At 47.7% G+C, this 14,762-nt stretch overlaps 1 protein-coding gene across 1 annotated transcript; it reads left to right on the forward strand.

Annotated features, from left to right (window-relative positions):
• Positions 1–1,180: 1,180 nt before the first annotated feature.
• Positions 1,181–6,380, forward strand: LOC309375540 (protein phosphatase 1 regulatory subunit 3C-B-like). Its single transcript, XM_081921345.1, has 2 exons — positions 1,181–2,456; positions 4,424–6,380. The coding sequence occupies exons 1-2, from the start codon at positions 2,227–2,229 to the stop codon at positions 5,325–5,327; spliced, it is 1,134 nt and encodes a 377-aa protein (XP_081777471.1). The 5' UTR covers positions 1,181–2,226; the 3' UTR covers positions 5,328–6,380.
• Positions 6,381–14,762: the final 8,382 nt, after the last annotated feature.

Here is a 14,762-nt window from a genome sequence, read left to right on the forward strand (position 1 = left end):
GCCGCTATTAGTATATGCGGCCCTTAACAAGTTGGCACTGGTTCACTTGCATGATTTCCTTACCCCACAGAACACCCCCTTGACCACTTGGATCTGCAGCCCTGACACTGTTACAACAGCCCAAATACCCCTTTTGCATTTCTAAGAAAGATCTCTTTTCGTGTGGCAGCACCCGCTCTCCAGAATGCCCTGCCTATTGACACCAGGACAGCACCGTCTGTCTAAACCTTTTTGGCACCTGCAAGTAATAACTTTGTTCAGACAAGCCTACCCAGGTATGCAGAATGCCACTATGTTTTTTTTGTTTTTTTGTTTTTTTGAGTTTTTAGCTTATCGTTGATTTTAATATTATATATATTAAATACAGTGGAACCTTGAGTTGCGGACATAATCCGTCCCGGAGGCACGTCCGCAACTCAAAGCGTTCGCATCCAGAAGTGTTGCGCGATTTAGCGTTTCTGCGCATGCACAAGCAGCAAAACCCGGAAGTAACTGTTCCAGTACTTCTGGGTTGCCGCGGGATGCAACTTGAAAAGATGTAACCTGAAGCAGATGCAACATGAGGTATGACTGTATAATATTACATATATTAAGTAGGAGTTGCTGTAAGGAGGCGTAGAAGGTGCCATCAAACGTCCCCATCTGAGGGACTCTGCTCCCAAAGATGTCCCACAAAGCAGCAGAGGTTTCGGCCCAGAGTTTTCCTTCTAGATTATTATTCTTATTATTTCATTTCTATACCACCTTATGTTTTTAAGAAAAATCTCAAAGTGGTTTACAGCATATTAAACATCAATAAAAAATGCATAATCAAATATTTCTGAAGAAAGTCAAATATAAAGTACACAGTCAAAGCAACACAATTAACAGGAAACCAATATACCATCTCAAAGATTTCAAAATAAAACATTACAAAGCAGGTCAACTACAGAATACATATTTAACACAAAGTTAACAAAAAAACAAAACCATTTCAAAAGAAAACATTGCTAAGTGAAGTCAAATATAAAATGCACATTTAAAACAGCATAGTTAACAAGAGAATAAAATATTATAAGCATGACACGGCTGTTTGGCAGGCACAAAAAGATGGGGCAGAAGAATCCAAAAAGTGGGATTTGTTGCCAGGCATAGTGATGTTCCTCCAGCCTCATGAGGAGCCTCTTCAGTGGGGCTGCCACTTTCCTGCCAGGATGGAGAAATGGGCATTGGTGCCACAAACCTCATTTTTGCACAGCTGGTATGTCTGCTGCAGCAAGGTGGGAGCTTACACCTGTTGGCATGGGGCCGCAGGAGGTTGCCTATGGGCAAATAGACTCCCTGGCCTGATAAAGGTTCCCTGACCCTGTGACTCAGTTTCCAAATAAGGTTGCCACTTTTTTGCATGCAAGGCAAAGGGTGGAGGAAAACTTTGCAGGTGAATTTTGAGCTTGCACCCCTCTGTGGCTCTTTGCAGCCGTTGCCTTAAATTTCACACCCCCACTCCAGATCTTTTAAACAGCCCAGCCTCCATCTGGCCCACAACTTCCTACACTTATCACAGCAAAGCAAACTGCTGGCCATGGGCTGCCTCCTGCTACTTAATTTCATATGAAAATATAAAGCACACAAAAGGCCATGCCCTGTTTTTGCACTGTCTCCCATTTTACAGCTAGGGGAAACTAAGGTGGAAAGGGAGCTGTTTGTTGTGTTTATCACATTTACACCCCAGCTTTTTCTCCACGCTGGCATACCCTGTTCTCTTTGTTTAATCTCCACTGCAATCCAGTCAGGCAGGTTAGACTGAGAGGCAGTGACTGGCCAGAGGCCACACGGTGACCTTTGTGGCCAAGAGTGGGGATCTGAGCCCTGATCTCCCAGGTCCTACTCTGACGCTCTAGTCTAATCCAACTGGCATCCCCTGCAGATTCTGGCCCGCGGACGCTTTTGCCATAATAAACTTGCTTGCATTTGTGGCACTACTCCTTGGCTAGCTGTCCGTCTGTATTTTTGCTGCGAAACCAGCCTGCCCCTTTGGAAATGTATTGGTGAGTGAGAACCATGGCCTTCGGGAGCAGAGCCTCTCCCTCCCCAGCCCACGATTTGGAGCCTTAGCTGCAAGTTCCTCGCTGCTTATGGAAATGCACTCTGCACGTGCACTGGGGTTTGCTTTTGCATGCAAACCACGTTGTGGGTTGTCTGTTACCTGTCTGGTTGGTTGTAAGCCGCTTTGGGTTGCGCTGGGCAATGCTCACAAGGGGCATCCGCTGCTCCTCCTCCCCGCCCAGCCAGGCGCGCGAGGCAGAGTTGGGTCAGGTGGAGGGGCGTGGCCAGAGCGGTGGGGGCGTGGTCACGCAGGCATCGGCTCCTCCTCCCTTTCCAGCGTCTTCATTCATTTCTTCCTTCCTTCATTTCGGGAGAGCCTCGAGCCCGCGACCCGGGACCGTGGCTGCAGGCGGCGCGATGAGCTGCGGAGAGTGAGTGTCGTGGGAACGGGACACGCGCGCAAAGGGGGAAGGGGGAAGGGGAGCAGTCTGGGGCGCGCCGCTTTTTCAGGCGCTGCAGCCTCTCCCCTTGAGCTCTGCCCATAACTGGGTTCCCATGGAGGCAACTTTTCCCTTCCTAACGCTGCGGCCCCCAGGGATGCGCTTCGAGGGGAATGCCTTCTTGGCAGCAGGCGGAAAGGCTCCAGTTCAGATCCTGGCAGCTCCCGTTAGGTCTGGAACCGAGCCCTGGAGTGGAGAGGGAAGCCTTTCTGGGAGACGCCTCTGGGCTGACAGGGGGGTGGGATATAAATAAATGTAGTACTACTAACTATCCTAATAACAGTCTGAAACATCTGGAGGGCGCCAGGTTGGTGAAGGCTGGAACTGAGGCTGCTGAGCCAGATTGGCTACACTGATATTAATAGCACTTTGTGGTATAAATCGAATTAACTGAATAAATTAAGTAATCATCTCAGTATAAGGCAGCTTCCTCTGGGTCACGGGACTGTCTTTCTACTTCAGTGTAAATTGGGGGTTGAGCCGGCAAGAGGGGAGAATGGGCAACGCTCAAATGCTGGAGGCGTGTTGGAGGGACCCCCTCCAGGTTTTCTTGGTAAAGCCACTCTTAGGAAGAGCCCTGTTGCTTTCGGAGGTGGAAATGTTGCCGGTCTGACCATCCAGGTCGGGAGCTGAATTCAATAAAAAAGCATTTGCTCCTTATAAGGCGAGGAGGTGGTAGGATTGGTGATGGGGTCACCAGCTTCTCCGTGGAACATTGCACCCTGTGTCTTTTAAGGGGACTTGCAGTGTAGATTTTAGCAGGGAGTCAAGCTTATCTCTGTGCCGCAAAGAGCCTCTTCTGAGTTCTGGGCATCAAGAATCTTCTAAAGGCACAAGAGAAGTAGCCCTTTGAAGATAAATAGCACTGGGTTTGCCTTATTTGGCTGCATGCACACCATAAAGTTAAAGCACCCACCCCAAACAATCCTGGGAACTGTATTTGTTGAAGGTGCTGGGAATTATAGCTCTGTGGAAGGTAAACTACAGTTATCAGGATTTGGGTGTGCTTTAAACAGGTGGTGTGTGTGCAGCCTTAGAGTCTGACCACTGATTTTGTTGTGATCTTTAGCCATGGTGCAAGTAGGTTTAACTTTATCAGCTGCAGTTACACTGGTGCCTTGGTGTGATCCCTGCTGGCAAAACCCAGGTTCAAATCCCTGCTCCCTGGTTGGCCTTGGGCTGGCATCTATCACATAGATAAAACAACGTGAGGCAGCCCTGATCTTCTGGGACGAAACACAGGGATATAGCTAAAATAGGAAAGTATCTGAGTGGTTGAGTGCCAGCTTGACATGCCAAAGATTCCAGGTTCAATCCTTGACATCTCCACCTAAAAAAATCTAACATGGGTAACTTCCTACTGAAAACCTGTAACTTTACATACCACAAATATCCAGAGGGTTGTTGTTGTTTGTTGTCCTTCTTTTGTTCTGCTGTAGTACAAGAGTGCCCTTCCAGACAACTAGAATGTGATAACACTGCGGAAGAATTACAGAACAGATAATAAAGCTGAATGATGTGTGGACAGTAGAGTATAAATCCACCATTGATGTGCTATTATTGCATCAGTGGCATCTTGCAGAAGAAAGCTGCAAATCAACAACAACAAATGTCTGGGAGGGGTCCTGAGTGGTGCAAACTTGCCTTTCTGCTATTTTGCTACTTGTATATCTGCCTGAAGGCTTTTGTGTGCATGCACCAGCCTCCAATCACAGGTATTGGGAGTGAAATGGATGCTCACATTCTCTACTACATCATCTGTGTGGAGTTATCCGCCCCGAATATGTATATTAATAATCTCTATGTTGAGGGGGAATAAGTCACGCCAAGACTTGTGCTGTCTCTGATCCTGGCTAGGTGCTTCCACGTGAGTCCCTAACTCCCTCTCCGGCTTCCAGCCTTTTCCAGGTGTTCAGCACGCGGGCGATGGTGCCCCGAGCCACCTCCGTTGATCGGGCCATGAGGCTTTGCCTGAGCCACACCCCTCCCATTCGCAAGCTGCTGGATTCCTACGAGGAGCTGCGGGAGGGTCTTGGGCACCAGCCTTTGCGCCCTTGCCTGAACAACTGCCTGGAAGGCGAGAGGCGAGACTCCATCAAGGGTTGCCGTGGCAAGAAAAAGAAGAAGGTGGTCTTTGCCGACATGAAGGGCTTTTCACTCACGGCTGTCCGGATCTTCTCCAAGATTGAGGAGGACCTGTGTGATTTGCACCAAGCTCTGTCTCACCTGACCAACTTCCGGAACAAGCTACGTGGCTCCCGTCCTGAGACGAAAAAATACATGCTGGATTTTCCCCAACCTTCTGCTGATTATTTAGCCTTTCGCAACCGCTTGCAAAGCAGCTGTGTGTCTCTGGAGAACTGTGTGATCCAGGAGAAGTCCCTTTCAGGGACCATCAAAGTCAGAAACATCAGCTTTGAGAAGAAAGTGTACATCCGCATCACCTTTGATTCATGGAGGAGCTTCCGCGATGTCTGTTGCCAGTACATGCCCAACACATACAGCCTCACCGACACGGATGTCTTCTCCTTTGAGGTGGCCCTACCAAAGTCAGCAGCTCCTTGCGGGAATATTGAGTTCTGTGTTTCCTTCCACTGTGGCCAGAAAGTCTATTGGGACAACAACCACGGGAAGAATTACAGAATCCGCCCCGTAATGGGTCCTTCCCCTCCCAATGCACTCTCCCGTCTGGCAAAGGGTACCTTCACGGCTGGCGAGCCCCTGGGCACCTCTCGTGCTACCGCTCTGGTCCTCTCTCGCTTGCACACCTGGAGGCGCTCCGATGACCAAGCCTACTGGTAGGGATGCTTTGGATTGAGCTCTCTCGGCTGAGCTCCAGATCATGACTCTGACCCATTGCTCTCCTGGCGGCTCTTGCAAAGACTGTTCTGTGGCCGATGCCACATGCCGAGTCTATACTTTGGCAGTGTGCAATTTGATCTTCATTTGCAACCAAGCCATAAGCTCTTGAGGTTCGTGGCAGAATTGGGGTTGGCTGCACCAGAGAGACTTTGACGGCCAGAAGCTGGCCAAATCGGAGGTGCAGGTCAAGGAGAAAGCAGGCTCTCCCAATTATTCCACTGCAGATGGGAAATGGACGGTTATCTGGGAGGAGGCTTGCCTGGTTTCATCAGCATGGATTAGAAAAACTGCCTAGGACCGTCATAGCGCCATATTGGTTCTTCGCCCTGTAGGCCATTCTTAGATCAGGGGTGGGGGAGCTTTTTCCTGCACAAGGGCCTCGTTCCCTTCCAGGGAACTTTCCAGGGGCTACATGCCATTGGTGTCTGGGGCCAGAAGTGCAACAAAATGTCCCAATTTCTACATACCCTCATACAACCCCCTCTGTTGTCCATCCATTGTCATTGCTGCCCTGGGCTCCTTTGGGAACAAGGGCAGAATGTAAATTTAATAAATTATTATTACTAATATCAAGCAAGTTCAAAGACACATTCCAGCCAGGCAACAACCCTCAAAGACAGCCAATAGTGGGTGGGGAGAGGGGTTCTGACCTGCAGAGAATCCTGAAGGTCAGAATGAGAGGCTGGGAAGGCCATGTTTTGGCCCTGGTCCAGAGATTCTTTGCCCCTGACTTCTGTCTGCTTCTCTCTTACACACACAGACAACCCTGACTCCCCATATTGCAATGAAGGTACTGACCTACCTGATGGGGTGGTTGTAAGGACTATGCACGTGAAGAGCTTTGCACGTCTAATATCTCCAACCCTACATGCACCTACCGGAGAGTAAGTTCCTTTTGGCAGGACTGACATCAGGAGTAAATGTGCATAGGATCTTGTGCTGCACAATGCTGATGTAAATGTCAAATTGTTCATTAAATATTGTTCCTGTGTAGACCCTGAGTGATGCTTGATGCTGCCGGTCTGGCGACTGCAACCCATCTCCTTTTCCCTTGAAGTGAGCAATTGTTTAGGGGGTGCTTCTAAGCCGTCCTGGGAAGGTGTGCCTTGCTCTCCATGTGAACCTGGCTGGATTTGAGCCCCAGTGGCTGGAAGTGCAGCTGAAAGCCCACAAACTGGGGGGGGGGGGTAACCAGGTGTGATGGCAGCAGGTCTCTGTGTTACAACCTGTGTCTTCTGAGAAAAGTGGAGGGCAGGAAAGTGGTGTAGGCAAAGGAGCAGTGGCCGAGAAAGGGGTGCTGAGCCCTTCCCCTGCTTGCTGCAAGCACTGGTGCCAGCGGTCAGTACCAAGCAGGGGCCACACTGCCAGTCTCAGAAGCCTCCTCCCTTGCTTCTCCTCCTTACGTTTGGTGCCTCTTTACCTACCTTAACCCAGGGAGTGAGCAGCTATGGCAGAGGGGAGGAGAAAGCATGGGAAACATCTGCGTGGCTTTGCCTTTCTCCTCTCTGAGAGGTGAAGCTGACTGGATCCAGAGGGAAGGATCCCAGCTCAGTGATAAGAGCATCTGCTCCAGGTTAAACCCCTGCCATACCCTGGTGCAGCTGGGAAGTGGCTCCTGCCTGCAACCCTGGGAAGCTGCTACCAGTCATTGCAGACCAGTGCTTCCCAAATGTGGCTCTCCAGCCTCTTTTTGGACTGCAACTCCCATCATCCCTAGCTAGAAGACCATTGGTCAGGGATGATGGGAGTTGTCCAAAAGCAGCTGGTGACCCAAGTTTGGGAAACACTGCATGTAGACAATAACAAGCTAGATGGACCAAAACCAAACATACAAAAAAAAAAAACAGAAAAAAGGGAAAGAAAACAAAGGAAACAAAACTAAACTAAACAAAAACGAAAAAGCACACATCTACAGAAAAAAACCATATCATTATGTACATAAACACATATTGACTTCCTTCCTTTGTTCTAAGACCTAAAAAAAAATTGTTTTTTGTATAGTACTATTTTGGATTCAATGTTTGTAATTTTTGTTATGATTCTGCATTGGGGGGAAAAATAATAATAATAAATGCCACTAGAAATAAAAAAAAAGTTAGATGGACCACTGAGTTATCTATGCCCCTTCTGCAAGGAAGCCCTCGAGCAAGGCAGAAGGCAAAATCCTCTGTACCTGCTATGATCCTGTCACCTCTGCTGAACTACTCTCCTTACCTTATGGTGCCACTATTATGACCTCCCTAGTGGTACAGCAATAAAACTGCTAGCTAAGCAAGGTCCAGTATGGTTTTGCATTGGAAGGGGGCCATGTGTTGAGATTCTTGCATTGCCGGGGTCCCTTCCAACTCTACAATTCCAGGGTTCTGACTTGTCTGTGAGGAAAGGGTACATTTGTGGCTGTTTTGTTGAGAAACAAGGCAAGCAAGGGGGGACATAGAGAGAGAGATTTAAATCTTTCATATCCCACTCTTCCAGCCCAAAAGTTCCCAGAGTGGCTCAAGGATTGTCATTTCATAGAATTGCAAAGAGTGGGTTTTCACAGGGAAAGCACAGAGGCAAAAAAAAAAAAAAAGCACTCTGACAGGGAGCTTTAAAGCACAGACCTGTACTGTACCTAGAAACACAGCACAAGAGAAAGTCTAAATAAGCCATCCCTCTGTGATTTGGCATTTATTCGTGGTGCTTAGAAAGAAGTCGCCCATCCCTCTCTTGCTTTACTAGAACCTGGGATCATCCAGGCAGGCTCTGTGCTAAACATGTTCTCTGTAGGTGACTGCATAAGGCAAGTTGGCGAATGCTGGCAAAAGGAACTTTCCCAAATGATGAGGCTGTTTCAGACTCTTGCTCTTTTGTGGGTGGGCTTCTCTTGCACACCAACAAGTTCAGGTTGTGCAACTGCAGTTGAGTTGGAATTCTTGCGCAGCAAACACACTCCCTGCAGCCATAGATTTTTGTGCTAAGAAAAGTGTTGGGGACATGCACTGGAAGGTATAGATGTGACATCTCCCCACAAACAAATCAGAATGATTGCTCCCTAAACAGCATACATTGTACAACCTCCCCACAGATTTGTGGAAGCAAATCAGGATGAATGCTCAATAAACAGGTTGGCAGTGACCAGAGTGTCTTTCCAGATTTTGTATGCCCTTCTTAGCTCTTTCATCTTAAGCTGGCCATTAATCTGGTTCAAGAAACCTGGATTTCCTGTGCCTGCGTCATGGAACTCAAATCCTTTTCGTTCCTGTGTCCTCTGCCACTGTGATTAGCAGGTGACATGATGGGGAAAGTGGCAAACCAGAACTGACATCTGCATTCCCCTAAGCCAAGAGAGGCCGTTTAGAAGGAAAGCCTTTCTTGCAGAGGAGATTTGTCTCTGCAGCTGCTCCTGGAAGCAAGCGTGGTCCTTTCCACAGCAGGTGGAGTTGGGACCACTGCAGTGGGCATCTACAAACAGCAGCATCTGCTGCCTCCATGCCAGAGATGCTGGTGAATCGACTTGGGAGCTTACCTTCTGCATGAAAAGCAGGTCCTGTACCACTGAGCTATGCCCCTAGTTTAGAAGAACATACAGGCATTTCATGCCTTGGAAGCAGGGGCTCTACAACAGAGGTACACAGGAAAGTCCAGTCTGCACATGCTGCAGAATGAGTTGGCAGACTAAGCAGGGTCAGTTCAATGTGTTTCTTAAACTTTCCCTGTGTAAAGACAAAACAAATCAGGCCTCCCTGCAATTAGTAAAGTAGTACATCAGAGAGAGAGAGAGAGAGAGAGCACATAATATAAGCCACTTCTTGATGTGCTATTTTTCTACATGCAAGGAATTTTGTACCAGATGAATACATAGTACAATTTTAACTTGGCAATAACCACAGAGTAAAAAGTCTGGCCCAAGCTGAGGTGGATTCTTTTACAGAAAGTCTGCCAAAGAAATAGAAAGGCAGTTTAAACAGATTTAGGAGAAAAAATTCACACCTTTTAATTTCGCGTCATTGAATGTATGCAATTTGTGCTTTTTTTCTTTAAAAAATGTTTAGGGTTACTCTCATTTTGACTCTAAGCTACCAGCATGAGTTTGACCAAACTGCGGGAGGCAGTGGAAGACAGGAGTGCCTGGCGTGCTCTGGTCCAGGGGGTCACAAAGAGACGGACACGACTGAATGACTAAACAACAAAAACAACAACATTTTGACTCAAGAAAATCACCATTTTATAGTTCAATTCAGGAAAAATAAATACAGTAAATGGACAAAAGTACAAAGATTCACGAAATGTTTGGGCGTTATGCGTACCCCTGCGTCCCCCCAGAAAAAAAGCACTGAAGCACATTATGACATATCTCAGGTAATGAGGTTTTTCTTTTTCTTTTAAGACCACTGTAGGCAGTATCTAAGTTCTACTCAGAGTAGACCCACTAAGTTATTCATGTCTGTGGGATAAATGGATAAGAAAAGGCTTAGCAGAAGCAACCATGCCTCACCTTGCTGTTGTAACTGTTTGCATTGCAAAGACAGAGGAAACTTGTGGTAATATGTAATACATTAAGTATAGAAATTGCTGAGAGTAGCCAAAAGGTATTAGAGCATGGGTAGGCAAACTAAGGCCCAGAGGCTGGATCCGGCCCAATCACCTTCTAAATCTGGCCCGTGGATGGTCCAGGAATCAGCATGTTTTTACATGAGTAGAATGTGTCCTTTTATTTAAAATGCATCTCTGGGTTATTTGTGGGGCATAAGAATTCATTCATTCCCCCCCCCAAAAAAAAATAGTCCGGCCCCCCACAAGGTCTGAGGGACAGTGGCCCGGTCCCCTGCTGAAAACGTTTGCTGACCCCTGTATTAGACAGTCTGTGGGTGACTCAAAATCATGAGGAAAAATGCAAGAGAACAGTTAGAAAGGCATTGCACATGATTAAAAGGGCTATGAATATTAGTCAAACCGCCCCTGGTGGAGCTATAGCTAATTAACATGAACATGTGATGTATCTAAGAGTGGGGGTACATATCAAGGAGAAAATATGTACCGGTAATAGGCGGACCGGGAAGTCTGTAAACTTCAAATTCTTAACCAATAGGAGATTGTAGAAGAGAAATTTGGACAGGCTTTAGGGTATAAGGTACTTGTGATGTAAATAGGATGGTGCCCTCCCTCTTTGCAGCATGAGCGGGGAGTTGTCCGTGCAGCACTGTCTCGAGAATAAACAACTTGTGGTTTTGCCTGATCGTGGTGTCAGACTCCTCCCTCTCACAGAGCAATTGACTACCTCTGGGGAAGATCCCTGGGGCAAATTTGTCCAACAGTGTCCATTAACTTCAATGGGTCTACTCTGAGTAGGACCAGCACTGGATACAAAAATAAAAGCACATTTTCCTGCACACAGATGCCAATGTGCAGGGCTACCTTTTGGATTCTGTGACATCATGTCTCCCTCGACTTGTGACCTCATGTAGTGATTATTGCTGACAAAATTGTAGCCAAATTGAGGCTGCTGAAGAACAAGAGAGGAGTATTGGTATATTTGGGCCATCCTAAGGCCTAGGACTTGCCGATCAGAAGGTTGGCAGTTTGAATCCCCGTGACGGGGTGAGCTCCCGTTGCTCGGTCCCTGCTCCTGCCAACCTAGCAGTTTGAAAGCACATCAAAGTGCAAGTAGATAAATAGGTACTGCTCCGGCGGGAAGGTAAACGGCGTTTCTGTGCGCTGCTCTGGTTCGCCAGAAGCGGCTTAGTCATGCTGGCCACATGACCCAGAAGCTGTATGCCGGCTCCCTTGGCCAATAAAGCGAGATGAGCGCCGCAACCCCAGAGTCGGTCATGCCTGGACCTAATGGTCAGGGGTCCCTTTACCTTTACCTAAGGTTAGCAGAAGCCTAAGATGGCAAAAAATAAATGCCTCCCAGAAACACCCCACCGAAGTCTGGGCATGCACAACAGCCACAGAATGGGGGGGTGTCCTGCTTGGGCCCTGCCTTAAACTATTATACCAAGGGGCCCATTTTCTGCTAAGCATGGGTTTTACTGGATGAAATGTAATGGGCCTGTGTGAACGACACTGGAGCCCAAGGATTGGGGTTGGGCTAGATGACCCTCAGGGTTCTTCCAACTCTACAATTCTATGGCCTTGTGACTACCTTCCTGAGTTTGCTGGACTCCAGCTCCCATCATTCTGTGAGCATTAGTCTCTCTGGCTAGAGCTCATGGGGGTTGGAGTCCAGCATTGGGAGAGCCACAGGTTCCCCATTCCTGCTGCAGTCTGGTGCCCATGGAAGTAATGCCTGTTAACTTCAGCGTGACTTGCAACGAAACATACATAGGATCGGGCTGCACAAATGTCACAGCCTGATCCTCCGAGGTTTGCTTGCACCCAGAGCAGAGACAAATATTGGTGCTGGAAAATCCAGACACCTCCAACTAATTCAAGTGGATCACAACCCAGGGCAAGCCTTATGGAAATGAACAGGATCTGGATCAAAGCTTGACCATGCTCTTGCACAGCTGCCACTCATTTCAGTGGGACCTGCATGGGGGATGTTTGCCGTAGCTCAGATCTGCCCATCCTCTTCTACTCTAATGCCCTGAAAAGCATGCAAAAATTCTATACCAGAAACATTCTGATCAGCTTGGCTCAAGGAAAGACACACACATACAACTGTGATTAATAAAGGTCTATTTTTGTGTGTGGAAAATGTTTCAGTTTTTTGGAATAAAACAACAGCAACTTGTTTTGCTAATCGGAGTAGCATATTGTTACAGGTTTGTGGGTGTCAGTCTGGATTGCACCTGTGGGTCCCTTCCAAACCTGAGATCCTGTGTATGTGGGGTTCGATTTCATGAGAGGAAACCTGCTAAACCAGTCAAACCAGTCCCTTGCTTATGGTACTGGCCTGGGTTGCTATTTGCATGCCCTAAGAGGTTGCTAGAGAGACCAATGGACGGGCCTTTTCCTACCTCACCTGACATGCCACATCATCCAAGGATGGGAAACAATAGGCATTTTTGTCCTCGATATGTCCTGTCCAAATGTTGTTGTACTAGCCAGTGGCCATGGCAAATCTGAATAAAAAATAAATACAAGCAAAAGGGGTGTCGTGCCACAAATAATGGTCTCTCTTTAGATCTCTGCGTCTCCCTTACAGTTCAGTGCTATATTGTCCAGGGTCTTCTTTCTGATCTTTTCTGGCCTCCAAAGCAAAAAGGGTGACTTATTGAGTCACTGAAGCATTTGCATCACCAAGAAGCAATAGGACCTTCTCTGTTGTGGGGAGACAAATTTCCTGTAAGGTGAGAAATTGCCTCCTGGGTCCAAGGTAAAGTAAATAGTAATATAGTAAATAGTGCAAGGTGTCTTCCACCTGCAGATGCCCACATATTCAGAGTCTTGTCTTCGTACGGTACCCTGTTATATTATCTGTCCAGGACAGTGGAGGGCATAACTTGAAGATACAGCTAAGTAAAAGCAAATCTAAGTGCGGCTGGCCAGAGATTTGACAGGTATCTGGCTCTAAAATGGACTCTTTTTAGAAGAGGGAACCGAGGAGAGTGTTTCCTGCTTGCCAGGGGGTTGGACTCGACGGCCCTTGTGGTCTCTTCCAACTCTATGATTCTATGATTTAGAGAATTTAATCACTTGCAGATCATGTAGTGATTCTGTCCAGTGGCACCAATCCCTTAGTTGGCATTTGTCTGTAGATATAATCTCCTCTATCTTAGGGAAATAATAAAGAGTTCAAATAATATTGTGTGTTAGATTTCCACTACCGGCTGTTCACCAATTCCGCATAACAAGTCTTTTCAGCTAATTAAACCAGGTGCAAATAGCTCTTGCAGTTAATGTTGGCCATCCACATTCCATGTGTAAGAGTTCGGATGCTGTTCCCTTGGGTGCGGAAAACAGTCTCTTGAGAAAGTGGTTTTGCACCATTTCTAATCCTTTAATAGTGCTCTCATCCTCACCCCCAGATTGTCCTTGATATGTCTTCTTCCTTCTTCTTCTTCTTTGGTGATCACTCGTAGCCGAGTAAGATTGTCTTCCATAAACACGGTTTTAACAATGAGCCCGTAAGTGACTGTGGAGGCCAATTCTGGATCCACACGTCCTTCCACAGTGGGGACATTGGTTTCCAGGTGGGAATTGATCATGGTGTGGATTTGTTAAGCGTGCCTTCCTCTTAGCACCTTTCTCCCTTGTGTCCTGAGTTTGAGTGCCAATGACACCTTTGGTAAAGCCTGTTCTCCAAATGGAGCACTCGCAGGCCAGTGTTTCCCAGTTGTCAGTGTTTATACTACATTTTTTTAGATTTGCCTTGAGACAGTCTTTAAACATATTTTGTTGACCACCAGCATTACGCTTTCCATTTTTAAGTTGGGAATAGAGTAGTTGCTTTGGAAGACGATCGTCAGGCATCCGCACAACATGACCAGTCCAGCGAAGTGGATGTAGAAGAATCATCGCTTCAACACTGGTGATCTTTGCTAATTCCAGTACACTGGTATTAGTTCGCTTGTCTTTCCAAGTGATGTATCAAATTTTCAGAGACCCTGTTGATGGAATCTTTCAAGGAGCTGGTGATGGCGTTTATCAGTGGTCCATGTTTCTCAAGGGACAGTAATGTTGGTAGTACAATAGCTTTGTAAACAAGCATTTTGGTTTCCTTGACATGTAGTATCCCTTTAACTCAGGGGTAGAGAAACTATGTCCTCTCCAATTTTGTTGGACTCCAGCTCCCCTCAGCCACAGGCAGTATCACCCATGGTCAGAGTTGTTGCAAGTTCTGGGAGGAAAGTATCCCAAGGACTCTGGGATGTCATGCAGCTTTTGCCAGAGGCAGTGATGTCACTTGACTTGGAAGGCTTCGGCGTTAATTTCGAGGCTCCCTACGGGAAGGAGCAACAGCACCTCTGAGCACGTTAAGAGTGCAGCGTCCTCCTTAATGGGCAAACACGTCCAATGTTTCTCAAACTTGGCTTCCCAGCTTAGCGAGCAGGTAGAGAGCAGGAGGCTCTTCATCTCGGAGTCGTGAGGGGGTTGGACTAGATGACCCTCAGGGCCGAGCGGAGTCGCGCTCCAACCACAGCCGGGCCTGCGCAAACCTCGCGCTGCGTCTCTCCGGCCCGCCCACCTTTTTGCGTCGCGGCGGGAGAACGACGTGTCCTCCGGAGGGGGGTTGGCTTAGGAACACTATTCGACGCGCTGCGCGCGCACAATAGGACGCCCCTTCTCCGTCAGTTGTCCCTCAACCCTAGCGCCGTTCCCATTGGACGCTCGCGGCACTTCTGGAAAAGCTGATGCCGATTGGCTGCCTCGCGAAAAGGCGGAGCTCGAGGGCGCCCCTGGTGGGCGGAGCGACCGGCGCCGGCGAGTCTCCCCGGCTGGTGACGC

Source organism: Podarcis melisellensis, assembly GCF_964234715.1.
Source record: "Podarcis melisellensis genome assembly, chromosome: 8".
NCBI classification, from domain to species: domain Eukaryota; kingdom Metazoa; phylum Chordata; class Lepidosauria; order Squamata; family Lacertidae; genus Podarcis; species Podarcis melisellensis.

Bases quoted from the DNA above. Each gene is read 5' to 3' on its own strand.
- LOC309375540 (XM_081921345.1), top strand. From the start codon at position 2,227: ATGCTCACAAGGGGCATCCGCTGCTCCTCCTCCCCGCCCAGCCAGGCG. The intron at 2,457-4,423 runs GTGAGTGTCGTG...TCCGGCTTCCAG, and splicing joins GGCGCGATGAGCTGCGGAGA to CCTTTTCCAGGTGTTCAGCA.